This window comes from Ovis canadensis, chromosome 19, assembly GCF_042477335.2.
Source record: "Ovis canadensis isolate MfBH-ARS-UI-01 breed Bighorn chromosome 19, ARS-UI_OviCan_v2, whole genome shotgun sequence".
In the NCBI taxonomy this organism is placed as follows: domain Eukaryota; kingdom Metazoa; phylum Chordata; class Mammalia; order Artiodactyla; family Bovidae; genus Ovis; species Ovis canadensis.
This window is the reverse complement of record NC_091263.1, coordinates 24831880-24859575: the sequence shown is the minus strand read 5'-3', so window position 1 is coordinate 24859575 and position 27696 is coordinate 24831880. Positions and strand designations below refer to the sequence as shown.

Here is a 27696-nt window from a genome sequence, read left to right as displayed (position 1 = left end):
TCCTCATATCTAGAGAAGCACTAAATCCCTTCATGGTGACATCAGATCCTCGTGGCTAATAAAAACCTTTTGTAATATGAGTGCTTCATGGTATCGAACTCCCCCTTCACCAAAACCTTATATATTGACTCTCCCCCACTGCCGCTTTGGAGCAGTCTCTCAGAGCTATCTGAGAGGCTGCCTCCCAGGCTGCTGTCCTTATTTTGCCCCCAATAAAACTTAACTCACAACTCTCAAGTTGTACATCTTTTTTTAGTTGGCACTGCCAATACTTCATGTTTGCAAAAACTTATGGGCCACATTGTGCAGAAAGTTTTTTTCCTCCTTTCTAATGCTGGCTTCAATGACAAAGTCCCCATTCCAGTTATCTATATGTGTATAACAAATCACTCCCAAATCTAATGACTTAAACACATCTTTATCTTGTTCATAAATCTTACATTTGGGCAGAGCTCAGCCTGATGACTGCCGCTCTGTGAAGTCTGGGTTGTTCGCTGCTGCAGTAATATGTGGTCTCACAACGGCTCTCTCCAGGATCATGGCCTCAGAACAGATAAACTTACACAGTGGCTCAGGGTTCCCAGGGGTAGAGATCCCAGAGATCAAGGCAGAAGCTTCGGGGACTTTTCTGACCTAGCCATGGTTGTCACGCAGGATCACTTCTGCTGTATTCTGTTGGCCACAGACCAGCCCTGACTCAGTGTGGGAGGGGAACTACACAAAGGCAAGGCTATCAGGAAGCAGAGCTCAACCATGAATATTTATTGGAAGAATAGATGCTGAAGCTGATGCTGCGATACTTTGGCCACCTGATACGAAGAATGACTCATGAGAAAAGACCCTGATGCTCCTTGGAAGAAAAGCTATGACCAACGTAGACAACATGTTAAAAAGCAGAGACATTACTTTGCCAACAAAGGTCTGTCTAGTCAAAGCTATGGTTTTTCCAGGAGTCATGTATGGATGTGAGAATTGGACTATAAAGAAAGCTGAGCACCAAAGAATTGATGCTTTTGAACTGTGGTGTTGGAGAAGACTCTTGAGAGTCCCTTGGACTGCAAGGAGATCCAACCATAGTCATTGGAAGGACTGATGCTGAAACTGAAAACTCCAATACTTTGGCCACCTGATGTGAAGAATTCACTCATTGGAAAAGACCCTGATGCTGGGAAAGATTGAAGGTGGGAGGAGAAGGGGACGACAGAGGTTGAGATGGTTGGCTGGTACCATCAACTTGATGGACATGAGTTTGAGTAAGCTCCGGGAGTTGGTGATGGACAGGGAAGCCTGGCGTGCTGCAGTCCATGGGGTCGCAAAGAGTTCGACACGACTGAGCGACTGAACTGAACTGAGGATGTGACCAAATTGTACCCAAGAGCTTCAGCGGATGTTCCACTGGAAAGAAGAGATCAGGACACATGTTTTCAGTGCTCCTTCCAGCCACTGTGTTGTCTTTATTAGATGGGATTAAGAGGCAGAGAGCATTTGTATTTATTCCCTTCAATGGACTGGCAGTCACATTATCCATCCTGGCTCTTGAAGAATCCGTCTTGACTCTGCACACTCAGTTTTCACATTGTATCAGAGACAGAGGACATTCTGGATGCTGGCTTTATAATGAAAGTAAGGCATCCAAACTACTGTGGAAGCAGCAGCCATCCTGTTTCAGCTCCTAACTTCACACTGAGCGGTGAAAAAAGAAATAAATGGAGACAAACGGTGCTTTGGTTTGGGAAATAATGTTTACGTGCACAGGATGCATCCACTTAAGTCTTTTAAAAACCAATTGTTCTAATGACTTTATTGCTCTGTAACAAAATAAACCAAACTGACATTGATTGCAAGGTCACTGAACTGAAGTTTAACTGTATTAATAAGATGCGAGTCTGAATGCTAGGAGGAGGCTGGAGGAGGAAGGCATCACAGTATATTGTGTTCTTGTAAACAGTAGTACATACAGAGTAAGAGGGACTCCTCTAGTTGATGCTAAATAGGACCAAGTGCCTCTGCTTGCAGAGGGATGAAGCATTATGGATTACATTCCATTTTACATCTGCTGGGGCAAAATATCCTGCTCTAAAGAAGAATGGACTCCAATCTGGCCACTTTCCTCCTAAGATGCTGTTTCTGTTTCTCCTCCGTGATTCCGGTTCCCTGTAAGGTGGGCTCAACCTCCGAAAGGGAGCCCTACGGGATGGCAGTACAGATGCCAAATGAAGATGAAGCTCATGGAGACTTTCTGCCACATTCGCGTCCTCAGCTCCATCTCCTCGAGGAAAGGACTTCATCATTGAAAGGAAAGGGCTGTATAGTCGTCAATAAATAAGAGCTCTCTGCCCTACCTTCCCCCACTTGACCCACCATCTCCATGCTTCGTATCCACATCTGGTAGTGAGGGTGGCAGGAGGGACTGCCTGACGGCAAGTGCAGGGCAAATCAGGTCTTCAAGTTGCTGCCCCATCAGCTTAGCCCGCATATATTAACACACACCACCAGGAGGCGCTCTGAGGACAGAAATTTGGCTGGATTGTAAAGTGGGGCTGGGGGTCTGTGGGGAGCACTGACATGTTAAGGGTTAGGGAGTAGGGCTTTCTGCTGCTCTGCAGAAAGACTGCAGGGCTCTCACATGTGACGATGCTGACTGGTGGGTACTGGGGACAAAGGTCTGGAACCAGAATCACACTTGGCTACGTGGATCCGAGCCTCACCCGGGGGCCACCCCTCAGACTGGAGCGCCCTCCAGCGGGTTAACTTACACCACATGGAAGGGGAGGGAGGTGAGTTCCGGGGGACAACTGGTTACCACCTGCTGGGTACCGCACTTGGCTTGCACCTGGCTCCACAAGCTGAAGCTCTCAGCCTCACCCCCACCTTGGGCAGCCTGGACGTGCTGTGCCATGGGCCCCCTGCCTTGAGGCTGTTCCCCCACAGTCTCAGACCCTTGAGTCTCGTCTCACTGTTTCCTGGGTAGCTGGTCAGTGCGGCAGCTCCTCTGGGTTAACACAGTGTGAGATGAGGCGTCACCCCAGGGCTTGCCGACTTCCAAAGGAGGGGCCGGCAATCAGATGTTTTCTAGAACATCGAGTGGGACCAGGCCTCTCTTCTTTCCACTGAGCACTCTGATAAAGCCATCTTGTTCTTCTTCAGAAGCCACACAGATCTGAATAAAAGGAAGGAGAAAAAAAAGACATGTGTAAATAGGAAAGAAGCCAGAACGCACGGCTTGTGTCACTGCTGGCTGAGGTCAGCGGACACCAAATTGGAAAAGAGAGACTGGTTTAGGGAAATTGTGGCTTGGACAGAAAAATAATTCGTAAGAAATCAGGCACCACCCTGGGTTTGGAACTAGATCCAGGCATTGAATGTTTTCTGAGATTCAGCTTTATGAATGAGGATCAGCACAGCAGGACTGGAGGTGATGATTCTGTGTTCCCTTCACAAGTGTCCTTGTTGAGAGACCCCAGAAGGACAGAATGAGATAACATTTAGCACAGAGCCTAGCATGCGCCACTCAGTGAGTCCTTGATGCATTATTTTATAATCCAAAATAACAGCCTCCACTTAGAGGGTTCCTGTCATATACCTGGAAGTTTATACGTAAAATATCAGGAAGTCAAAGGAAGCTATTTCATTCCTGGTCCCAAACAAACAGATGCTAATATCTTGCATACTTTGGGGCACAGTGGCAAAGAACCTGCTTGCTAATGCATGAGACACAAGAGACGTGGGTTGGATCCCTGGGTTGGGGAGATCCCCTGGAGAAGGAAATGGCAACCCACTCCAGTATTCTTGCCTGGAGAATCCCATGGACAGAGGAGCCTGGCGGGCTACACTCCATGGAGTCCCAGAGAGTTGGACATTGAGACAGCAACTAGAAGATGGTGCCCCCGTCTAGTGAAGGAGATGCAGGCAGGGCACCAACAGAAACCAACAGAGTGGGCTCTTCTTTGACACAGAATAAGGAGCTTTATAGTTACATACCAGGATACTTCGAGAGCCTGATGTGTGACTCCTGATGCTGGGGCACACCACGGACTGGTGTCTGATTCATGTTTCAGAAATCTCCTACCTGTGGGTTAAGTGCCCCCCTTGGCTCCATCCCATGTTGGGCCTATCTGGCTAAAGTCCTACAGTCTAACTCACTTCTGAGAGCACATATGCTAATAAGGTTTCTCCTTGCATTGCTTCCAAGCTAGTGTGTGTGTGCGTGCTCAGTCACTTCAGCCCTGTTAGACTCCTTGCAACCCTATGGACTGTAGCCTGCCAGGCTCTTGGTATTGGCATTTTCCTGGCAAGAATACTGGAGTGGGTTGCCATGCCTTCCTCCAGGGGATGCTCCCAACCCAGGGATCAAACCTATGTTTCCTGCATCTTGGGCACTGCAGGTGGATTCTTTACCTCTGAGCCACTTGGGAAGTCCTGCCTCCAAGCTCATTAACATTTAAATATGCTGCCACTTAAAGCAGATAAACAGTCATTTTATTTCAAAAGATTTCTTGCCTACCACTCTTGGATTCAGTCTTCCTCTCAAAATACCTGGGAAAAGATAGGGAACTGGAGGTGGAGGAAAAGTGTCGAAATACTGAACATACAGACTGACAACCATTCCAGAAGTTGAAATTTCTCCAAGACCTTTGGAGGTAAGCTCAACTGATGACAGGAGCAAGTTGTGCTGCTGGACTAAGGATAAATCTACCAGACTAAAAGGTGCCACAGCCATGCTTGGTTGACATCAACAGCCATCACTGCCCTCTTCCCACGCAGCAGAGTGGGGACTTATGTTCTGTTGTTGCTCTGTAGCCTGCAGGACTCAGATAAATCCTAACTGGTCCAAATGTGTTTCTGTCCTCTGTGCCAGCGATTCTCCTAGTGGTTCCCATGGGACTCGTTCTAGCCAATGAAACAGGAAGGACTATCTGCTTGGAAACTTCTGGGAAGATTTCTTTTCTTCTTGTAAGAAATGCACTGGGAAGAAAAATCTCTTTCTTCTGGCAAGGATTCTTGGAGGGCCTGCAACCCTCTATAACCACGAGGGGAGGTGGCTAACATTTCACTGTTAGCAGAACAGAGGGATGGAGGAATCTAGATCCTTGATCCTGGGATCAAACTGCTGAATTACAAATCCAAGAACTGCTCTGTATCCAGATCTCTTATCTTAGTAAAACATACCTTTGGAGGGCGACTCAAATGGAGTTTTGCGACTTGAGATATGTATTGGTTTACTACTGCTATCATAACAAATTACCATGAACTCAGTGGCTTTCAACAACACAATCTAATATGTATACATATAGCTGACTCACTTTGCGGTACATTGTAAAGCAACTATACTCCAATAAAAATTAATTTAAAAAATAAAATAAAAAATATTGGGGCTACCAAAACAAAACAAACACCCCAACAGTCTGGTGTCACAGTTATCTAAGTCCTATATCTGGTGGGCTTGGCTAGTTTTCTCTGCTCTGGGTTTCACAAGGCCAATACCAAGGAGTCAGTAGGTCCTATTCCCTTTTCTTCTCTCCTGTTTCTCTAGGAGAGAATGCTGTTCCAGGCTGATTTAGGTTGTTGCTGAATTTAGTTACTTGTAGCTGTAGGCCTGAGGTCCCGGTTTCCTGGATGGCTGCCAGCCCCGGGTCATTCTCAGTTTCTAGAGGCTACTGGAATTCCCTGACTTGAGGCCCCTTCCTACCTCTTCATCCAGCAAGGGTGGGCTGAGTCCTTCCCACACTTAATCTCTCTCTGACCTACCCTTCTGCTTCATCTCTCTTCTACCCTCTTTTGCAGCATCTTTCTGGCTCCCAGAAGCTACACTTCACTGCCTGTAAGGACCCAAGTGATTAGATCTGGCCAACTTAGACAGTCCAGGCTACCCCCGCCACAGGGTCCATGACCTGTGACATAATTACGTCTGCCAAGTTGCTTTTGCACATGAAACAAATCTAGATTGGTTTCCTGTGGTTGCTGTAACAAATTACAGTAAGTCCCTTAAATACAAACCAGCTCCATTCCAAGACATGTCTGTAAGTCCAAGTTGTTCAGAAGTCCAACAAAGTTAGCCAAGTTACCCAACTAACACACTCAGTTATATAGTACTATACTGTAAAAGGTTTATAATATTGGGTTAGATAAAATGTACCTTCAGTTTTTAAGTAAAAATAAAAGACAGTTTTCATTTTCACCAAGAACTTTATTGAACAACATATTCACCATTTTGTTCCACTACCTTCTGCCTCCATCTTCCCAAATTTTTATCTTTTTGAGCAAAGAACTATTCCAGGTGCCTTTTACAGTCTTTCCATGAACTGAACTTTTTTTCCATTAAGAGAATCTTATAAAGACTGAAATAAATAGACATCTGAAGGTGCAGTGTCTTGTGAATATAGCAGATGAATCATAACTTTCCAGCCAAGCTGTAACAGTTTTTGCCTGGTTATCAAAGAAATATGCAGTCTTGCATTATCCTGTTGGGAGACTGAGTTTTCTGTTGCCTAATTTCAGATGCTTTTCATCAAGTGGTGCTTTCATTTTGTCTAACTGGGAGCAGTCCTTGGACTTAATTGTTTCTTTTTCTTGGAGGAGCCCATAACAGAAGAGTCTCTTCCAACCCACCATATACAAAACATCACCTTCTTTGAATGAAGAGCAGCCTTAGGTCTGGTTGGTGGTGGTTCACTATCTCTTCCATTCTACATTATTGTACAGGATCCACTTCATTGCTCCTCACGATTTGTTAATGGAACACATTTTTGTTACATTTAAGAAGAGAATTGTATGTGGAAATATGGTCAAGAAGGTTATTTTCACTTAACTTATGTGGAACCCAAATATCAAAGCAATGAACATAACGAAGCTGGTGCAAATGATTTTCAATGCTCGATTTGGATATTTTGTGTATGTTGGCTATCTCCCAAGTGGTGTAACGTTGACTGTTCTCAGTTAATGTCTCTATCTGATCACTATCAACTGCAACTGCTCTACCTGACTGTGGAGCATTGTCTAGTGAGGTATCTCTAGGATGAAAAGTGCAAAAGTGTACTTTTGGCACTTTTGATCAGTCACAGCATCTTCTCTATACAGTGCACAAATCTTTTTCTGCATTTCAGTTGTGTTTTGATCTTTCTTGAAATAATAAAGCATAATATGCTGATAATGTTGCTTTTTACTTCCATCTTCAATATAAAAATGCTACACAAAAATTCACCAATTTTGATTTTTTAAAAAAATGCACGCTGACACGACAGATGTCACACTATACAATCCAACAAAATTGTTTTGAATGAAGTGAAAGACCACTAAGCACTACTAGAACCAACTTATGAAAAAAACAAAAGGAACTTTGGGGCCAACCTGATACTTCCCATGCAAATAACACATAAAAAAGAAACACAAAAAATAAAGAAGACATTTTTACAGGACAGTACCTTGAAAAGTACAGCAGTACAATACAACAGTTGGCACTGCGTAAACAGGCAAGAGGAGTTACTGACTAGAGGACGGAGAGAAGGTGGGAGATGGTAGAGCTGAAGGATCGTCAGCAATAGAAAACGGAGGGCAAGCTGTAATTTCACTCACACCTGACCCTGATGGTTCTGGTTTCTTGCTGGATTCAATTCTATCTACCCTCTTGAAAAACATGATCCAGCGATGTCTGGGAAGTAGTTCTTTTTTCCTCATCGCAGATGACACAGTAGCACTGGACTGCATTCTGAACAGCTGCTTCAACCTTCGTGGACCATTCTATGTTCGGGTCCTGCATGTCAAAAGCTAACAGTGCCTCCTCAGATAAAGAAAACCCCCTTGTCACTTCCTGTGGCGTGAATTCCTTCGGTTCCTCAGCAGTATGAGCTACATCACCACTGCTTTTACACGTGTTTCTGGACATCCTGGGTTTGAAATAAAGATACTGTCTTACTGTGCTCTATACAGAACTGCATGTAAAGTACACGGAAGCACAGCCACTGTGGAGGATGCATGCACAGACAACGCGCACCAGACACGTGAGCTAATGACTACGTGACTGGACACGTGAACACACGCTCACATCTTTGAGAGCTTGCAACTTCAAGGTTCCTATGTAGGGGACTTACTGTGCCACAAATTTGGTAAACTAAAATAACACAAATTTATTATCTTGCAGTTCTGGAGAGCAGAGTCCCCAGATCAGGGTGCTGGCAGGGCTGTGGTCTCTCCAGAAGCTCTAAGTGAGAATCTATTTCCTTGCCTTCAGCTTCTTGAGGCCACCCGCATTCCTTGGCTCGTGGTCCCTTCCTTTATTTTCGAGGCCAGCAACACAGCATCTTCACATTCCTCTTTCTTCCTCTCTCTCTTCTTCCATTGTCATCTCCTCTGACTCTGACCCTCCTCTCTCTTATAAGACCCCCTGTGATTACATTAGGTTTACCTGGATAACCTACATCTCAAGATCCTTAACTGAAAGAAGACCTGCTGCAGAGGAAAGAGGGCTGATTAAGGAGAAAACACTGTGAGGAAATAAACACTAAATTAAAATCAACGTCAGGAGTGATCGAAGTCTGCATAAGAACTTCAGAAAACTGAAATGAAGTGGGGGACTATCTTGAAACATTCTCCTAAGAAGTGAAGTGATACGTGGGAAGCAATAAAGAGATTAAAACCGTAAGGACAAAACAGTAAAACAGATGATCCAACTGAAGAGTTATTAAGCTCCTGAAGGAAGAAGCATTAAGATCAAATGGCAAATGACAAACTGAGGGAAATGTTGGCCACGTATGGCAGAGCAGGTGTCAATAGTTTTAAGGGAGAAAGCGTTTTCAGTAGCATAAGAAAGTACATAAAGAGATTATTCATAAGGAAATACAGGGGCTTCTCTGGTGGCCCAGTGGTTAGACATCGGCCTTGCAATGCAGGGGACATTGGCTGACTCTCTAGTCTGAGATGATTCCACCGCAGGACAGCTAAGCCTGTGTGCCGCAACTCCTGAACACGCTCTAGAGCCTGCAAACCCCAACTACGAGTCTGTGTGCCGCAGCTGCGGAAGCCTGAGAGCCCGCGAAGCTCTGCCCCGCAACAGGAGAGGCAACTGCAACGAGAAGCCCGACCAGAAGCCCGCAGCTCGAGAGTAGCCACCGCAGAGCAACAGAGAGCCATCACAGCCAGAAAGGAAAACAGACAAATTCTCTTTAAAAAAGCAATACAAATGCCCAATACATACACGATAAAATTTCAACTTCCCTAATCACCCAGGAAATAAGGATTACCATGAAATATTACTCACTTCTAAAAATGACATATCATTTGTATGCTATACAAATACGTAATAAACAGTAATACTCAGTTCTGGCAAGGATGTGGTAACCTAATTATTCTCAAAAATAGCTGATGTGGGTGTAAACTGGCATAAACTTTTGGGAGGCAGTATGTATCAAGAACTGGAAAAATGGTTTATTGGTTTTCCTGTAAATTCTAAAGTATCTTCTAAAGAAGGAATCAGAGTTACGGAAAAAAACTTAGATTTAGAGGTGTTCATTGCAGTTATCCATAATAGTTTTTCTTAAAATTCTGAATATCCAGTCACAGAGGAATACTAAATACTTTCTTGTACATCTGTACATCTTGTACAGCTGGCAAACTTTTTCTGTAAAGGACTAAATAGTAAATATTTGCAGGCCTTGTGGTCTCCACTGCAATGACTCAACTTAGCTGCTGCAGTATGAAAGCAGCCATAGCAATATGTAATGAATGAGTGTAGCAACGTTCCAATAAACTTTGTTTTAAAAACAGGGCCAGACTGATGCAACCTCTGATCCATATGATGATATGTTATATAATTGCTAAAATCTGTGTTTTGATAAACATTTAATAACTAAGTTAATAAAAGTTGGGAAACTAAATAGAATATGATATCAAAATAAGAAAAATTTGGTGGGAAATAACACAAAGGCATTTATGTTGATCATTGCTTGATGGTTGAACTACCTTGATCTTGGTTTTCTTCTTTATAATTTTGGGGGATATTTTTCAGATTTTCTCCACAATAAATGCATTTTAGTTTTATAATCTAAAAATGATTCATACATTAAAATGCTTTTATAGAACATAAGAATCAATTAAAATAGTTCTCCAGGGATGATGGAATCATGGATGAATTAAAAAATAGTTTTATGGTATTTAAGTTGATCTCATAAAGATAGTTTTTTAAATTTTAGAAATGAAGAAAACATACTTTAGTGTCAGTGCAAACTCTAGATATATTCTTGACAAAAAGATAACTTAATTCTGCTTGTAGCAAAAGTTCTGTGGAAACAATAATGTAATAATTGTAAGACAAATGAACCCCAGAGGCAGAAATGTGATTTAATCACAGAGATGTGTTGAATTTGTTTTCAGAATCAAATTTCTTCTATTTCCCTGCTAATGACCATTTGTCTCTTTGTATTTTTAGACTTATAAATAGCATGCTATTTTCTGATGTTTGCTGCTGTTGTTTTAGTTGCTAAAGTTGTGTCTGACTCTTTTGGGACCCCATGGACTGTAGCCTGTCAGACTCCTCTGTCCATGAAATTTCCTAGGCAAGAATAATACTGGAGTGGGTTGCCATTTCCTCTTCCAAGGGCTCTTCTCGATCCAGGGAATGAACCTGCGTCTCTTGCACTACGGGCAGGTTCTTCACCCCTGAGCAACCAGGGAAGCTTTCTGATGCTTATTAGGTAATTTCTCGGGAGGCCTTGGCTGCTGCAGATGGATGTCCCATTTAGGCAGCAAGGGTAATGACTCTGCTCAGCACTGATCCGTGGTGGCTGGGCACTGTGCTGGTGATAGACGTGACTCTCATTTCCATGCCAAGAGGTAGACACTGCTGTGCCAGTCTTACAGATGAGAACACTGACATTCAGAGGTGATTTTGCCAAAATCACACAGGGTATAGACCATTTCTGTATGACACTGGAATCTGTGCTTTTGCTACTACAGTGAACTCCCCTCAGTCAATAAGCAAGATTCAAACTTTTACACCTAAAATAGTTTAAGACACTAAAGTCGAGATAAATTTAAATTTTTTCTCAATAATTGATTTTTTAAAATGTAATTTTCTTTCAGGGGGCTGATATTTCCAAAAATTGCTTGCCACATTGATGACAAAGACTGAAAACAGAGAGTCTGTGTAGAAGCAAAGAGACCTCAGTGCATTTTGCTGACGCACATGTAACTGGAAATAAAAATGCCTTCAGTTGTCACAGAACTACTAGAGGACACAAAAGTGAGAAACGGAAATGAAGGTCATTCTCGAATTTTAGCTTTGATCGGAACACCCAGGAAGTCTGTAAAAAGACTAATTCGCTGCCTTTGCCCTGAAGGTTTCTGCTTCAGCAGATCCGGGGTGGAGTTAGAAATCAGCATTTTCAACAAGCTCCCATATTATTCTGATTCAGATGGTGCAAAGGCCACCCTTTAGAAATATCAGGCTAGACAACTACCAGCGGTTATAGCATTTTCCTACAATTATGGGCAGATCATGTGGTTCCAGGTTCAAGCTGAAACGCTGTGCTGGGTCTTGAAGATGACTCATTAAAGATGCTGGGTGGTTTGTCTCTCCCCTACCCCAGCAGGTTGTCAGCTCAACCATGAGAGTGGAACGCACGTATATGAGCTCATTTCCAGAAAAAAATTGGGGGTTGGGGGGATATGGTCCAGGAATTGGTGGAAGTCATTGACTGAGCAGCTGTTCCACTTTTGGAAACTGATCAACTTAAGCACATTTTAATTTGCCTTCTGGTTGGTTTCTTGCCATTCCCTTCTCCAGGGGATTTTCCCAACCCAGGGATCAAACCCGGGTCTCCTGCATTGCAGACAGATTCTTTACCCTCTGAGCTACCAGGGAAGCTCTATTTGTATTTTAGTAACATAAAATAATGTTTAATCTCAAATGGGGAAGCACAAGATTATTCTGAGAAGAAAAATCAAACAAGCTAGCAAAATTACGTAATAATGCTTTGCCAATAAAGATGAACATCCTTCTTGGATGTATTTCATTCAGAAGACTTTCCAGATTTTGTAACAGGAAGGATACAGTTGAGTAATCTTGGAGAAGTTTGAGACATTGACATGGAATCCAGATGGGAAATGTGACCATTTGCTTTGTGGGGTGTGTATGGCGTTAGAGATGGGGTCTCAGTCTGATGTGGGTGATTCCATTGCCTGGAATCAAGAATGACTCAGTAAGGCTTCTGTGGCTTCTGTATGAGCAAGAATGTGTTCCCAGGGGTCCTTCTGGTCCTAGGACATTTGCTTTTCCTGGGAATTGACTATGCAAAAGGCACTTTGCATTCTGAGTTTGTTCCACATCGTCCAGGGCACATGGCTCAGTGGAAGGCACTGACTTGAAGCTTGCAGGTCTATCTTTAAGTTCCAGCCTGGCCACTTGCCAGGTTTTTGCTCCCAGGCAAGGCACATCACCTCTATGAGCCATTGTATCCACATTTATAGGGCATGTGTAAAACTTCAACAAATAAAATACACTGGGTTGGCCGAAAGGTTCGCTGGATTTTTTTCTATAAGATGGCTCTAGTAGCACTTAGTTGTCTTTAACTTCATTTGAAACAATTTTGTTTGATTGTATTGTGACATCTATCATATCAGCATGCATTTTAAAAAAAAACATCAAAATTAGTGAGTTTTTGTGTAGTTATTTTAATACTGACGACAGAAGGAAGAAGCAACATTTTTATTATGCTTTATTATTTCAAGAGAGGTAAAAATGCAACTGAAGCAAAAAAAGATTTGTGCAGTGTATGGAGAAGGTGCTGTGACTGGGCGAATGTGTCAAAAGCAGTTTGAGAAGTTTCATGCTAGAGATTTCATGCTGGAAGATGCTCCACAGTTAAGGTAGTGGAACAAAATGGTGAATACATTTTTCAATAAAGTTCTTGGTGAAAATGAAAAATATGTCTTTTAGTTTTACTTAAAAACCAAGGGAAATTTGTATCCAACCCAATAGGTAGATAAGCTTTGTAAGTATTATATAAGCTATATGTTTGGTTCCCAGGGAAGGCAACTGAGCTTCCTAACATTTTGGTTTTGCCTGTTTAGATCCTGCTACACTAGTATCAGGCTTCCCTGGTGGCTCAGATGGTGAAGAATCCGCCTACAATGTGGGAGACCTGGGTTCAATCCCTGGGTTGGGACGATCCCCTGGAGAAGGGAAAGGCAACCCACTCCAGTACTCTTGCCTGGAGAATTTCATGAGGTCGCAAAGAGTCAGACACGACTGAGCGATTAAAACACACACACACACACACACACACACACACACAATATCATTGGACTAAGAATATCTTTTCTCAAAGTGAATACACTCACGTGACTCTACTCATTCAGACTTATTGGTATTTGTCAAATGACTATTACTCTATTTTGGTCACACTTGGTGTATGCTGGTGGGCTTTACTCACCTGATTCTCTTTCAGTGTTATCTGCCCCTGTTCTTTACACCCAATGAAGGTTCTAACACATCTAAAAATCTTCTCATTTTGGTGTACTCTCTGAACAAAGTTGGCTGGAAAGAAGCCAATTCTGTCTTGAATTTTCCCCTGAAAGCAAAAAAGAGGCATGCAGCCATAATTGTAGCATTCATGGTAATGATAGTTACCAAATGATTTTTCTTAAAGACAAAGAAATACTTACTTTCCACCAGTCTTCATTAGCATCCTCTAGAAGAGTAATCATGTCTCCTGGCCTAAAATGAAGAATGAATGAGTTGGGTGGAGGGTAGAGGGGGTGAAAAAGAGAAAGATGGTATTTTCAAGTCAGAAGTGGTAGCTTTTCACTCACCCAAATAATACTAAAATAAAAATGACTTTTATCTGCTCTTCCCACCCATGAAAATAGCTTTGTTAGAGGCTGAATGTATTAAAGAACTTTTTAAACTTTATTTTTATACACAGATGATCATCTCTGCATTGTAAAAAACTCTAAAGTGTGGAAGTCTAAAATATGAAAACCGGAGTTTTTTCATATTCTGCTCCGTAATCCCCCTCCCGCCGTCTAGAGGGGACCACTGTTAATAGTTTCCTGTGTCTCCTTCTGGACTCTTTTCCACGCACTGACATTTACACAGAGATATGTAGGTGTATTTGCTGTTTCTTTTGTCTTCCATCGACGTCTAGCATGAGGCATTGTCTTTATTATTAGCTGCATCTTCTCAGTACCTTCTTGAAACCACTTTTACTTAATTTCCATTGCCCTGGCCTGTCACTTTTTATATTGGTATAATCAGGAAGCTTGTTTTAGACTTGTGTGTGTGTGCATGCTATATCCTTCATTAGGGATTACTTGGGTTTAACTGAAGACTTATATGATGTTTCTGCTATGGGTGTTGCAAATACGGTGATTATTTGCCATCTCTAATTTGATTTTCACGTCCACCTCTGCGTGTGTGTGTGTGTGTGTCTTTTATTCCTTCTACTCAGCACGAATGGCACTTTTACTCTCTGAAGACTCATATTATTTTTCAACTGGGGAAAATCTTGTCCACTATTTTTTCACTCTTTTCTCCCAGTCATTTCCTTTCTTCTTTTTTCCTGGAATTTCTAGTCAACATGTGCTGGACTTTCTAGATCAATCATCTATATCTTTTGTCTTTCTTACACATTTTCTGTCTTTAACAACAAATCTAGTCTAAAATTTTTCTCAATTTAATCTTCCTAATTGCTTAGTTTGTGTATGGGCTTATCTCTTGTAATATTTATATTTATTACAGTATTGAGGGTTTTAGGGAAATTTTAATTTCCAAGAGTTCTTTATCATTTTCTGAATGTCTCCTTTTCACATTTGTCAACTTTATCTTATGGACGGAAGAGCATGATGGATGTTGCTGAGGATATTATTAGATACTAAAAACAATATTTCTTCCCTTTATTAAATTTGTTTCCATTAGGATTAGTTATATTGTTCTTTGTCTTATTGCTTCTTTTTTTGATTGTGCTGAGCAGCATTTGGGATCTTAGTTCCCTGAGCAGGGAATGAACCCATGCCCCCTGCAACAGAAGCACAGTTTATCTTAACACTTTACTTTTCCTTCATGCCAAGGGATTTTGTCCTGCACCTGTGTTTCTTGGCTATTTCTTTATATTCATAACTGAAAACACAGGGTATGAATCTCTGGGTGATTCTCCACTATCAAATACATCTGTGTCTGCAACAAGTGAGGAATAATTTCAAGCTCTGCTGAAGACAGCAGGGTGTGCCAGTTGATGCATCTCATCTTCGGATGCTTGAAAGTACAGCAGACAAGCAGTCTGGGGGCTCCACCACCACCCCAATGGCAAAAACAAGAGCGGCTTTCTTAACCCTGGGAAGGAGAAGGTCCACTTATTTTCCTCCATGTAAAGCTGCCTTTTCTTTCCCTACCAGTCTCTACAAGCTCTGGAGGTCCAGAACTACCTCCAATTCCTTTTCTTTCTCAGTCTTTTGGGCCACACAGGGGCACACTTCCCTGGGCACGGGTTCCCTTTCTTAGAGCACAGGTGATGGTTTAATTCTAGAGTCAAACACCACTGCTGCCTATTGTTCATTCTAAGCAGTAATAATGGGTTATGAATGAACACTGTTGGGACTCTGTATCAGTTATATATTGCTGTGATAATGCTGTGTAACAAACAATCCCAAATCTCAAAGGTTCACTGACATTCTTGGGTGCTGGCTGGGATGACTGGGGTGATTTTGCCTTATTCCATGTTTCTCATGCCCAAGAAGGCCAGTTTGGACATTCATGGCATTGCCAGGGCAGCAAATGGAGATGTGAAAAACACGTAAGGCTTCTAATGAATAGATGAATAGGCTCAGAACTGACACATTGTCATTCTGCCTCAAAGCAACTCTGGTGAAAGGAACTGTAAAGTCTCAGGGCAAAGAGCAGGGATACAGGGACAGTGACGAATTGGGGCCATTAATGCAATTCAGCCACTGGGACACTTGCACGCTCTTTTGTGAGATCAGTGTCTGTTTGAATATGCTCTTACACAGATGTTGCTCTCTGAGCATTCTTTGGACTCTGGTCATCTTCTTTGACTCTATTTGCTGTAGTCTCCCAAGAAATTCCTAAGATTTGGGGGTTTCTGATAGTGTTTTTCTTATTTTCTAGTACTATTACGGAGATATTCTTGGAGAAACATATTTCTCACACTTTAAGGGATTGGCGCAAGAAGGGAAGCAGATTCGTGTGCTCCGTTTGCTATTCTGGTTCAATCTTCTCTGCTGTCATTTTCAATTCTCGGTTAATATCTATCTTTGTAGGGGACTCCAAATATAACAGGCTTGTTACACCTGAAGCATTAAACACAACTGGCATTTTGGTATTTCAACAGTCACAGTTTCATGCTGATGCCACAGAAAGCGAGGAGGATGAAAATCACTCCTTTCCCAGGTGAGGGATTTAATTAAGCAGCATAGATGAAAGTCAGTGTAAAAAAATGCTTCGAGCTCCAGCAGGTTTATTTAACCTAGTAACCTAAGAAACTGTGTGTCAGCATCAACTAGAGTGACTTTGCTGATGGTCTGGCAGAAATTATAAGTAGGGAATCAAGATTGGAAGAGGCATCTTTCCCTGGGTGTAAAACAGTGCTGCCTGAATCCAACCTCTATTAAAAAAAATGTATTTATTTATTTGACTGCACCAGGTCTTAGTTGCAGCATGCAAACTCTTAGCTGAAGCACATGGGGTCTAGTTCTCTGACAGGGACTGAACTTGGGTCCCCCTGCATTGCAGAACGTGGAGTCAGCCACTGGATCACCAGGGAAGTCCTCCAACATCTATTTTTATGCTCTGGATGGTCAATCTTGACCATGCCCAGAGGTGGACAGTCCCTGAGCCCATGACCCACGTGAAATAAACCACACATTAGAATAAAGCACTCACTGGAATACAAGCTATAATTGTATGAGAAAGATCAGATATCCTGACAGCGTGATGGGGATTCTGTCTTAGGAAAGAGTGCTGCCAGCAAATTGCTGAAAATTGCTTGGTGAGTGAGGAGTATTACATTCATCCCTTTATCCTTTGCTGTTCTGTTTACCTGCTCATTCCACAAATATTCTAGACCACTGACTCTGAAAGGATGATTTTACTAGGGACTGGGTATACTTTGCTGAGTAAAGGCCTCATGGGAGCTAATATTCCAGTGAGAAAGAAGGATAATAAATAAGCAAATGCATAATTAAACATTTCATAAATAATAAATATAGAATGTATATGCATAACTAATAAATATATAATTGCAAATTGTCTTCAGGGCGATCAGGGAAATAAACAGGATGCATAAAGAATGAGTGATTCCTACTGATACGACTTAAATACTCGAATCAGGAGGCAGAGACAGCTAATGCGGTTTTCATTTTGGGAAGGATCTTGCTTTAGGGTGGTACTTGAACCCAAAACAACAACAACTCTCTAATATCTGGGTCGGTACATGTGTGGCTTGTGGGGCTTCTGCAGCCCTCATGCCTCTGCCTGGCACCCCCCCCAGCAATCTCAGCATTCTTTCCCACTGAGCCCCCCTTAGATCCTTTCCCACTCTGGGCTCTGGGCAGTTGATCTGAGCAGGCACGTAAGGTAAAATCATTCAGTGTAATGTAATATATTTAATTTATTAAAAAAATGCCTTGACCCACTTTGAAACTCTGTCTAGGGACTGATCAGTTCCTCTTAGACAACTGGTTAAATTAACAACCCACACCACCTCCCTTTTGGGGCTCGAATGCTCTGGGGCACTGTGTACCAGCCTCATCCTTAACTGCCCTGGCGTGGGTTCCGGACAGCTCAGGACAGCCTCTGTGACTGGAGCCTGGGACATTATTCAAATTAGCTAACCTGTGGGAAGCCTGGGAAACCTCACTAACCCAGCTGCTGACCACATGTAAGCTGCCCCTACAGCTCCAGCTGCTGTTAGCCCGACTCCCCAGGCGCTGGTGTGGTCCTGTGTGGCTGCACCACACACTTCACTCTCAACTGTGGGTTCTCTTCTAACCTGTTCTCAACTTAGTCCTCTTCCCCTTCCTTCTGCCCACCTGCTCTCCTGAGGCAAAGCCTTGCCCTGGATCTTGGTAGAATGGAGGCCTAAGGCTTAGAATTCTCCTTCCCTGGGTTGTTCCTAGGATGGACACTGCCAGGGTGTGACTCTCTGCCTCCAGCTATTTTACGCCTCTGTGTTGACTGGAGCCCTTTCCATGAAATAATTCTTTCTTATTTTGTGTTATCACACTCTGTTAGTAGAAAGTCCTGCTCTGGTATATCAGTTATTTTCTTTCTTTTAGGTGACTTTATATTCTGATCCATTATATATAGATTTTATAATTTAACTCTATATTTCCAAACCTTGGAGATGAACTCAAAAGAAAGTGAAAGTCACTTAGTTGTGTTGGACTCTTTGTGACCCCATGGACTATACAGTCCAGGGAAGATGAACTCATCTGGCTCCCAAATACTTAAAAAAGTTTGTGCATGCTAAGTCACTCAGTCTTGTCCGACTCTTTGTGACCCTACGGACCATGGCCCACCGGGTCCTCTGTCCATGGGATTCTCCAGGCAAGAATACTGGAGTGGGTTGCCATGCCCTCCTCCAGGGGATCTTCCTGTTTCTTTTGCTTCATTCAATCAATCAGAACATCCTAAGTTCAGGTAAAAATTCTGCTGCACTGTAGCCCAAAGTTATGTTGTTGTTTTTGTTCAGTCGCTCAGTCGTGTCCAACTCTTTGCAGCCCCATGGACTGCAGCACGCCAGGTTTCCCTGTCCTTCACCATTTCCTGGAGCTTGCTCAAACTCATGTCCATTGAGTCGGAGATGCCATCCAGCCATCTCATCCTCTGTCGTCCCCTTCTCCTCCTGCCCTCAATCTTTCCCAGCATCAGGGTCTTTTCCAGTGAGCTGGCTCTTTGCATCAGGTGGCCAAAGTACTAGAGAATTATATACATTGATAAAATGTACAATGCACTTCAGAAACAATCCAATTTGGAGCGGAGAGATCAGAACACTGCAGATGGCCTTTTTGTTTGCTCAGTAAAATGGGTCTTAAACCTTGAGGAAGACTTTCAGGTTGCCAATATCATGGTTCAGGGAACATCTTAAAATTCTGAGGGAATTGTGGGCTATCCACAGGAGTAGGAAGAAAGTAACAAAGCTAACTACAGAATCATGGCTTTGCGGTGAGGAGGACAGAGTTTATTTGTGAGTGTGTATATGTGTGTTTACATGTATGTGCATGTAAGCTGGACGGTTGCTGTCTGGGGTCGTTTCCAGAAGTCCTCTGCTTCCCTCATGTGGTTTCCACTCGGGCACAGCAACCCATCCCGCCCTCACCCAGGTACACTGGTTTCAGGGACTGTGAGGGCACAGTGTTCACAGAGCGTATGAATGATGCAGGCAAGCCCAGCCATCTACAGGGAGCTCTTCTGCAAGGTTAAGTTATGAAGATGCTTGAGTCTTCCATGGGTGGGGGCTCTCGAGGGTCGACTGTGAGCTGTCTCGAGGCCCCCCATCCAGCCTGTCTCTGGTCCCCACATCGAACACAGATTCCTATGGTTGGAGATAGTGACACCTTTTTAATGAGGTCACGTGTTAGGTCTTAGGTGTGTACTCAGGATAAAAAGATGCTTCAAAGCATCAGTCATCTTAACTGTCAGGTGTAGATAATAATAGTACATTCCTTACTTTTTCAATGATTAAATGAGTTAGTACTTGAGAAACACATTTAGATAAGCCCACAAGAGATGGTGGTTATTATGGTTGTTAAGACATAGTTACTGTCCTCAAGATATTGGTGATCTCAACTGGTAACTTAACAGTATCACTGCTAAATGAGAAGAAATACACTCAAGGGGCACAGACATGTATGGAATTGAGCCCAAACGAAAATTCCAAACAAATATGCTTCTTTGAGACTGAGCTACCTCAATGATATTCACATAAGGACATACTCCAAGGTATCTATATCTCCATCTCTCTATACAGTGAACTATATTGACTTTGCAAAGTTGCTATGTGGATTAAATGAGAAGACCTATGTGGAAGTCTTCAGCACTGTGAATGATATACAATAAAGGCTTAAAAATTATAATTTCCTTCTAAAAATTTAGTTTTTCACTGGGATATGAGAAAATTCAGTGTCCCCTTAGGTTTCACAGGGACAATTGCTTAATGTAATAACCTTTGACCTCCTAAGTGGCTTCAAAAGCTGACCTTTGATGTAATTCAGAGTTTTGGAAAAGTTTCTCTCTCTTCACATCCCCAACCCCCTTCTCTCTTCCCCTTGACTCCAGGTAGAGACCACAAAGTTGTGGCAGGCTCAAGGTGGAGGGAGGAATCTACTGCCCACGTAGCTGACTTCAGGGGAGATGCTGGAAGGGTGCAGGTCCCCGCTACCCAGAGCCTGGGGGACAGCAAAGTTCGCTGAATGAAGTGGGGGAGACTAGTAGCAATTACACACAAGGAAGAAGATCAAGAGAGACTTTCTTCCTAAGAGGGTTTGATTCCACCACTAAGTCCACTAAATCATGCTGCCTCTTGTACCGCTGAAACTTTGTGAAACTCCTTAAAATTGCCCATTTTACTCTGCAACTATCTGGGGATTAAAAAAATTTTTTTTACAGTTTCCCATTCATTAGGCAAAAAGAACCCCAAATCAAGCTTACATCAACCACTCTTACTCAGGCCAAACAAATCTCCTGGAGAAACCCAAGCCAAGGGGAACAGAAAAGTAAAAGTGAAAGTCACTCAGCTGTGTCCAGCTCTTTGCGATCCCGTGGACTATAGCCCACCAGGCTCCTCTGTTCATGGGATTCTCTAGGCAAAAATACTGGAATGGGTTGCCATTCCCTTCTCGAGGGGATCTTCCCAAATCAGGGATCAAACCCAGGTCTCCTGCATTGCAGGTGGTTTCATCACCAGCTGAGCCACCAGAGAAGCCTCAAGGGGAACAGAAAAGGAGCCAGCCAAACTGCTCCATTAATTTCAGATCTATTGCTGAATTTCCCCCTAGACCCCTTCCTTGATTTCCATTATCCTGGTCCGGAGCCTTTAAAATCTTAGCATATAGTTAGGGAACAAGGAACTCCTAAACTCTGCAGTGTGATTTTGTCTTAAGCTTGGCATCCAGAAGACTTGCCTGCACCTTCTCAAGTCCAGAGACCAGCTCAGAGAGAAAGCATTCAGCTAAAGGGCCATTTGGATGAGGCTTGGTAAATGTTCCTGAACTGTCACATATCATGCTCTCCAGAACCTAATTGAAAAAGGCATTTGAGTGAGAGAGAGGCTGCTAAACACATTAGTGATATTCGGGAAGATCTGGGTTTCTTGACATAGCACAGCGTCAGAGCATAATATGCATCAGAGACTTTCCTCAAATAGCCCTTAATTGTATTTTGATGTCCTGGTGACTGTGAAGATTATTTTTAAATCAAATTGGTGCATAGAATTACATTTAGCTTTAATTAAGTTGATACATTTGCCAAGCAGTAATGTACTTAAGAGAATGGAAGCGAGACACCAAGTCTTATTTTGTCTAACACTGTCTCGAGGGCTCTCCTTTTCTTATTTTATGGAGGATTTATAAAACGTTATAGAGTGAAGGACGTTACCAAATAAACCACAGGCCAAAGCCCCAGTGCTGACCAGTGTATTGAGCACTGGCTGAGGATCAGAAACCTGCATCCCATTTGGGTCGGCCACTGGCCCACTGTTCATCTCAGGAGAAATCAGTTAAGTCACAGTTGTTCTCAAACCTGGCAGATTACCAGAGTCTAAGGGAATATTTAACCATACAGATTTCCAAGTGGGAACTGAGTCTCCAGTATGGGTGTAACCCAGGAGTCTCTATTTTAATAATGTTCTCCTGGAGATTCATACGGATTGTAACACGTGGTTTAACCATCCTAACCATTGTTCTCTCTTTTGCAAAATACTGCTTGCTAGAACGACCTCACATCAGTTGAAAGAAGGCAAGGGGCTGTCAGGGACAATTTGGAAGACTCTGAAATGGGCAAAACTGATGATTGATCTGGGGTGCTGTCTGGTGCCCCCTTCTGGGTCACCTCCCCTTTCAGTGTCTTTGAGTTACTGCACATCTCTGCAATAATGCAAATGAGCCTTACGTTAGTGCACTGTGTCTGGCAGAAAGTAGTCAATGACTACCCTGTGAATATTATCTACTTTTGCACCTATTTGTAAGTTCACATCAGCACTCCTAACTGCCTATATGTGGGTGCTGAGTGAATTTTCCTTTGAATCAGATGTGAAAGTGTACTGGTTCTCTCATTCATTAGTGATTCGAATTAAAATTCTGACATTAAAATGATTTTAATTTTAAAAAATTATCCTTGACCAGGAGTGACTTTTCATGAACCCCACTCTATAATCACACAGTTCCTGTTCTTTTGAACCAAATTTAACAATCCAAATAGATTTATAAGGAGTAATGTGAGTGGCCAAAAAGGGCAAAATTAACACATTATCTGAATCTGCTAATATAAATTGTCTTTCTTTTCAGAGAGGAAACCTGCCACCTCAGTGTAGGATGGAAAGCCTGGGGTAGAAGAAAAACAAGTGGATGAAGGGTCTGCCTCCCCAGGTAATAGCTCCAAGCCTCCACTTCCACCTGTGGGTTCCTGGACTTGCTTCTCTCTCTCTCCCCTCAAAAGGGTAAAAGACCATAAATTGTCTCCTTGGAATATGAACTAAACAGCCAAGTGTCCATTTGCTAAGGTTTACTGAATTTTAAGTCAGTCTTTCCAGAATGAAGGCTGGGATGAATATAAGAATCTAAATATGCTCCTGCAGTGAATTTCCACAACTTCTTTTGTAATAGGATTTGCGATTGGCTTGCATCTGGCACCAGTTGTTCTTACAGTTGAACGATTCTTCTGTTACCCTTTCCTCAGTGGAAGAGAGAATGACTGCTCACTATTTAAGCCGTACAGGTACTCTTGTCCACCCTTTCTGAAAGTCCAGGATGGGTTGCAATGCTACTCCTTAAATCTTCCCTGGCTTCCCAAGGCTGCTTCAATGCCTTCTTTTTTTTTTTTTTAAAAAAAAAGATTTAAATGAAATGGTGTAGTGTAAATAACTTGATACACAGTGAAAGTGTTAGTCGCTCAGTTGTGTCCAACTCTTTGCACCCCGTGGACTATAGCCCACCAGGCTCCTCTGTCCATGGAATTCTCCAGGCAAGAATACTGGAGTGAGTTGCCATTCCCTTCTCCAGGAGATCGTCCCCACCCAGCGACTGAACCCAGGTCTCCTGCATTGCAGGCGGATTCTTTACCGTCTGAGCCACCAGGGAAGCCCTTGATACACAGTATATGCTCCCTAAATATTAGCTTCCTTCCTCTCTTCCTTCTAAGTGTTAGATCACGGTTCTATTCTGCAGTGGGATGATGTGGTCAGAAGACCTGATTCGTCCCAGTTGATGTTTCAGCACCTCCCTGAGGTGCAGCAGCAGCATCTGGAACTACCTCTCCGCCCACAAGACCTCGTATTGAAGGGACTTTCTTGTCGAGGGCCTGCAGCCTCATGGCCATGGGAGCTCTTTGATAACAGAGCCTGTGAACTGTGCACACTGCAGAGAGCACATACTCATGCACCACGAGATGGGCGGTGGTAGAGGAAACAAATCCTGGAGATAGCCGCACAAGGGTTAGGGTCCCCCTTGACCTTATTTCAAGCGGCGTTTTCAATAAATCAGGAAGAGGTGAATTCAGACCATCCCACCTCCAGAGGACTTTGTGAATATTAGCTAATGGGACGACTGGTTGCCTGGTTTTGTTCAGACTCACACACAGGAAAATCTGGGACTTATGGCTTCCAAGAAAGAGTCTGGCAATTCAAGACTTTAAATCAGGAATCTAATTTGGAGTTACAAAAGAAGATATGTTTTTCTTTTACGGCCCCCAAATTTAGGTATTTTGACACAAACAGATTGAGTGGCAATTAATTTACATCACTCTTAAAATTTAATAATATTCAAACAGCAGTTTCCTCATTCCCTCTTTTGGCTCATAGGAATTTTTCCTCTCCTCTTCACCCCTTATGAAACATGGCCATTATCATATAAATCTGTTTGGAGAGAACTAATAAAAATGAAAATGATTTAGATGTGGAACATGGATTCCTTGGAATAGACATTCGTGGTCACTTAAATATGTATTTGAACCCTTGAGTTTCTTGTTTATGCTTGATCTTTTATTTCAGAGTCCCTACCAATGTTTCTGGGGTTCATGCTTCCTCAGAGTTATTTATATATGCCTACTATTCAAATACTATGTCAACTTGGCCAAGCCACTGAAGTTATTCTTACAGATTTTAAAAATATGCATCAATGTGAATTAATAAGTGATATCTCCAAGAATATTTTGCAGACTTTCAATGAGACAGGTTACATTGTAAATATGGACGGCAGGATTTCCTTTCATCAGAAGGCTAAGCATGGGTTATCAAGCTTTTGCTAATATGTGTGTATAAATGCACATGTATTTGAGTGTGCGTGTCTGAATCTCTGTGTGTGTGTGTGAGTTTGTGTGTATCTGACTGTGGCTCTGCAGGGGTTACGTGCATATGTGAGTGTGCCACACACAGTCATGCACATGGCCAGGAGAATGATGGACACACGGCTTTTGTGAATTAATGAGACCGTCTCTGATCATGATGCCAGTCCTGATTATAATTGGGTTAACCAGTTTGTATTTCAAGTAGCATTTTGAAAAGCTTTGCTCATTAATTAAGCTGGCATTCCATAAAGTATAATTTTCAGGACTTTTAAAAAACTAGACAGTAAAGGTGTTTGGTGGAGACTGTCTAAGACCCTTTAATGACAGAGGTTATCTACTATGCAAGCTCATTACACTCAGACAGAGGAATCCAGGTGGCTCTTTGATGTTATCAGACCTCAAATTATCTGCAAGGACAGCTTGGAGAGTCCTCACATGATGGCATCACATCTTGTGTATCAGTGGTGAGATTCCATACCTGGAACATGTCCTGTCAGCAACCACAAAACCTACTCAGAAGGTAAGAGACAGGGTGTCACAGCCTCCTTATTGCCAGACTAATTAGATAAAATCTCCTTGGATGTGTTCAAAGATTAGACAGAGTTTTGAACTATATATCTATAAAGATATATATACTATATATCTATAAAGATATATATACTATATATCTATAAAGATATATATACTATATATCTATAAAGATATATATACTATATATCTTTAGAGTAATTGATCAGAAGACCAGGAAAATAAAATGTATTATGAAATGATACAAATGATGAAGAGACGGTATCTAAATATACTGTACACCTCACTTTGTACTGGGCACGAAATCTCATCTCATTTTTTTTTCATTTTTTTTTTTAACATTACTTCATTGCTCAGTCTCCCTAGGAAGGAGAAAATGGAGGCTGCAAGAGATTAAACAGTTTGCTCAAACTGATGCAGCTAGGATGTGTCAGAGCTGGAAGGTGGACCCAGGTCTTTGTGACCCCCAGACACGGCCTGCTCCTTTCTGCCCTGCACCCTTGCTCTCCCCTACTCTCTGCCCATGATGGTTGGAAGATTATCATGGCTTCCATGAGTGCCAGAGTTTTGGGGAGGTGACAGCAGATGAATTTATGAAGGAAGTTTGCACTGAAAGTGTAGCAAAGCTGACTGTGCGGAGCCTCTGCCTTCAGGCAGTGTGTGGAGACTAACGATGGGACCACAGCAATTCTCAGAGGGGCAGGCACTGCTCTGGGAATAAGGAGGCAGAGCCCTACACCCCCTCTCCCTGAGGCTCACCCTACCATGCCCAAACTGTGTTTGGCTTAGCAGGGCCTCTTCCACATTGTCTTCAACTCTTCGCTCTCTGTGAATATGACTATGGGCTACTGTTGGTCTCTTTTTACAACTTCTTCTCAACAAATCATATTCATCCTGAGTTCAAGGCCCATCTCCTTCAGGAAACAGGTCCTGGTTAAACCACTCTGAGCTGGGTTAGCTTCCTCCTTTATAGTTTCCATTCTATTATCATGGACTCTATTTGCCCACTAATTGTATATGCCAGCGACAACGCTAGTTCATTTATTTAATCTCCACAATACTCATTCATTCATTCATGGAATATTTAGTAAGCATCTACTAAGTCTCAAGAGGAGAAGGCACTGGCAACCTACTGCAGTACTCTTGCCTGGAAAATCCCATGGACAGAGGAGCCTGGTGGGCTGCAGTCCATGGGGTCGAGAAGAGTCAGACATGACTAAGAGACTTCACTTTCCCTTTTCACTTTCATGTACTGGAGAAGGAAATGGCACCCCACTCCAGTGTTCTTGCCTGAAGAATCCCAGGGACGGGGGAGCCTGGTGGGCTGCCATCTATGGGGTCGTACAGAGTCGGGCACGACTGAAGCGACTAAGCAGCAGTAGCAGCAGCAAATCTCAAGAACTGGCCTATACTCCAGGGACACAGGGTTATTTAACAAATATAGATTTGTTCTCATGGGCTTTACAAGGGAGAGATAAGTTAACCAAACATTCCCAGAAATATATAAATACAGATAAGTGCTTTGAAGAAAAGAAATATGGTGTCATGAAAGTCTATCATAGAGGATCTCACTCAGGTTGCACCAAGGAAGACTTGAGATCTAGTGGGCACATAATAGTCAGTGGAAGAGGGTGTGTGTGTGTGATGGTGGTGGTGGTGGTGGGTGAGTAGAAGGGTGGGAGGAACAGAGGGCAGGAAGGAAATTTCTTTGGCAAGAGTTGAAAGTGAGCATAAAAGTCGCTTAGTTGTGTCCGACTCTTTGAGACCCCATGGACTATACAGTCCATGGAATTCTCCAGGCCAGAATACTGGAGTGGGTAGCCGTTCCCTTCTCCAGGGGATCTTCCCAACCCAGGGATTGAACCCAGGTCTCCCGCATTGCAGGCAGATTCTTTACCAGCTGAGCCACAAGGGAAACGTGGTCCTTTTGGGGAACAAATGATGGAGCAGAGAGGCAAGGAGGACAGTGGTGCCAGAAAAGCAGAGAAGTCACCAGGGTGAGAGAAGACAGCAGATGTCTGTAAATATTCCGGTCTAGACCCAAGGGAAGTGGGAGGGCATTAGAGAGTTCTAAACACACTTGTGTGTCATGAGCAGTCCTAAGGCAGGCACAGTGATTCTCTTCTTCGTGAGTGTATTATAAAAGCAGAAGCTTGATGGCTTGTGGAACCGTCTCAGGCTTCATGGGGGTCACACAGCTAGTGAGCAGCTTGGCTAGAGCTTAAATCCAGGTCAAGTGATGCCCGCACTTTTTATTCTTAAATATTCAGTGAATCCATGTTGTATGTCATTCTCTTTCTCCCTCATTTTTTATGTCTGCAAAGGAAGCATCAACCTCTGGAATATGAACAGAACTGACTGGAATTAACACTGTTAAACTCCTACTATGCTGTTTTATTTAATGACAACCATCCTACAAGGGCTTCCCTCGTAGCTCAGTCGGTAAAGAATCTGTCTGCAATGCAGGAGACCCGGGTTCATTCCTGGGTCAGGAAGGTCCCCTGGAGAAGGAAATGGCAACCGACTCCAGTATTCTTGCCTGGAGAGTCCCATGGACAGAGGAGCCTGGTGGGCTACAGTCCATGGGGTTTAAAGAGTTGGACATGATTTAGCAACTCAACCACCACCATCCTACAAGGGCAGGCCTTATTATCTCTACTTTC

The 27696-nt window shown here is 42.9% G+C and overlaps 1 protein-coding gene across 1 annotated transcript in view; it reads right to left on the bottom strand.

Moving 5' to 3' along the window:
- Positions 1-1421: 1421 nt before the first annotated feature.
- Positions 1422-27696, bottom strand: part of STAC (SH3 and cysteine rich domain) — a 116063-nt gene continuing 89788 nt past the window's right edge. The window contains exons 9-11 of the mRNA XM_069561383.1: positions 13657-13708; positions 13425-13562; positions 1422-3160 (exon numbers count right to left, since the gene is read on the bottom strand). Of these exons, the coding sequence (XP_069417484.1) occupies positions 3062-3160; positions 13425-13562; positions 13657-13708 (289 nt within the window). The 3' untranslated portion in view covers positions 1422-3061. The remainder of the gene's footprint in view (positions 3161-13424; positions 13563-13656; positions 13709-27696) is intronic.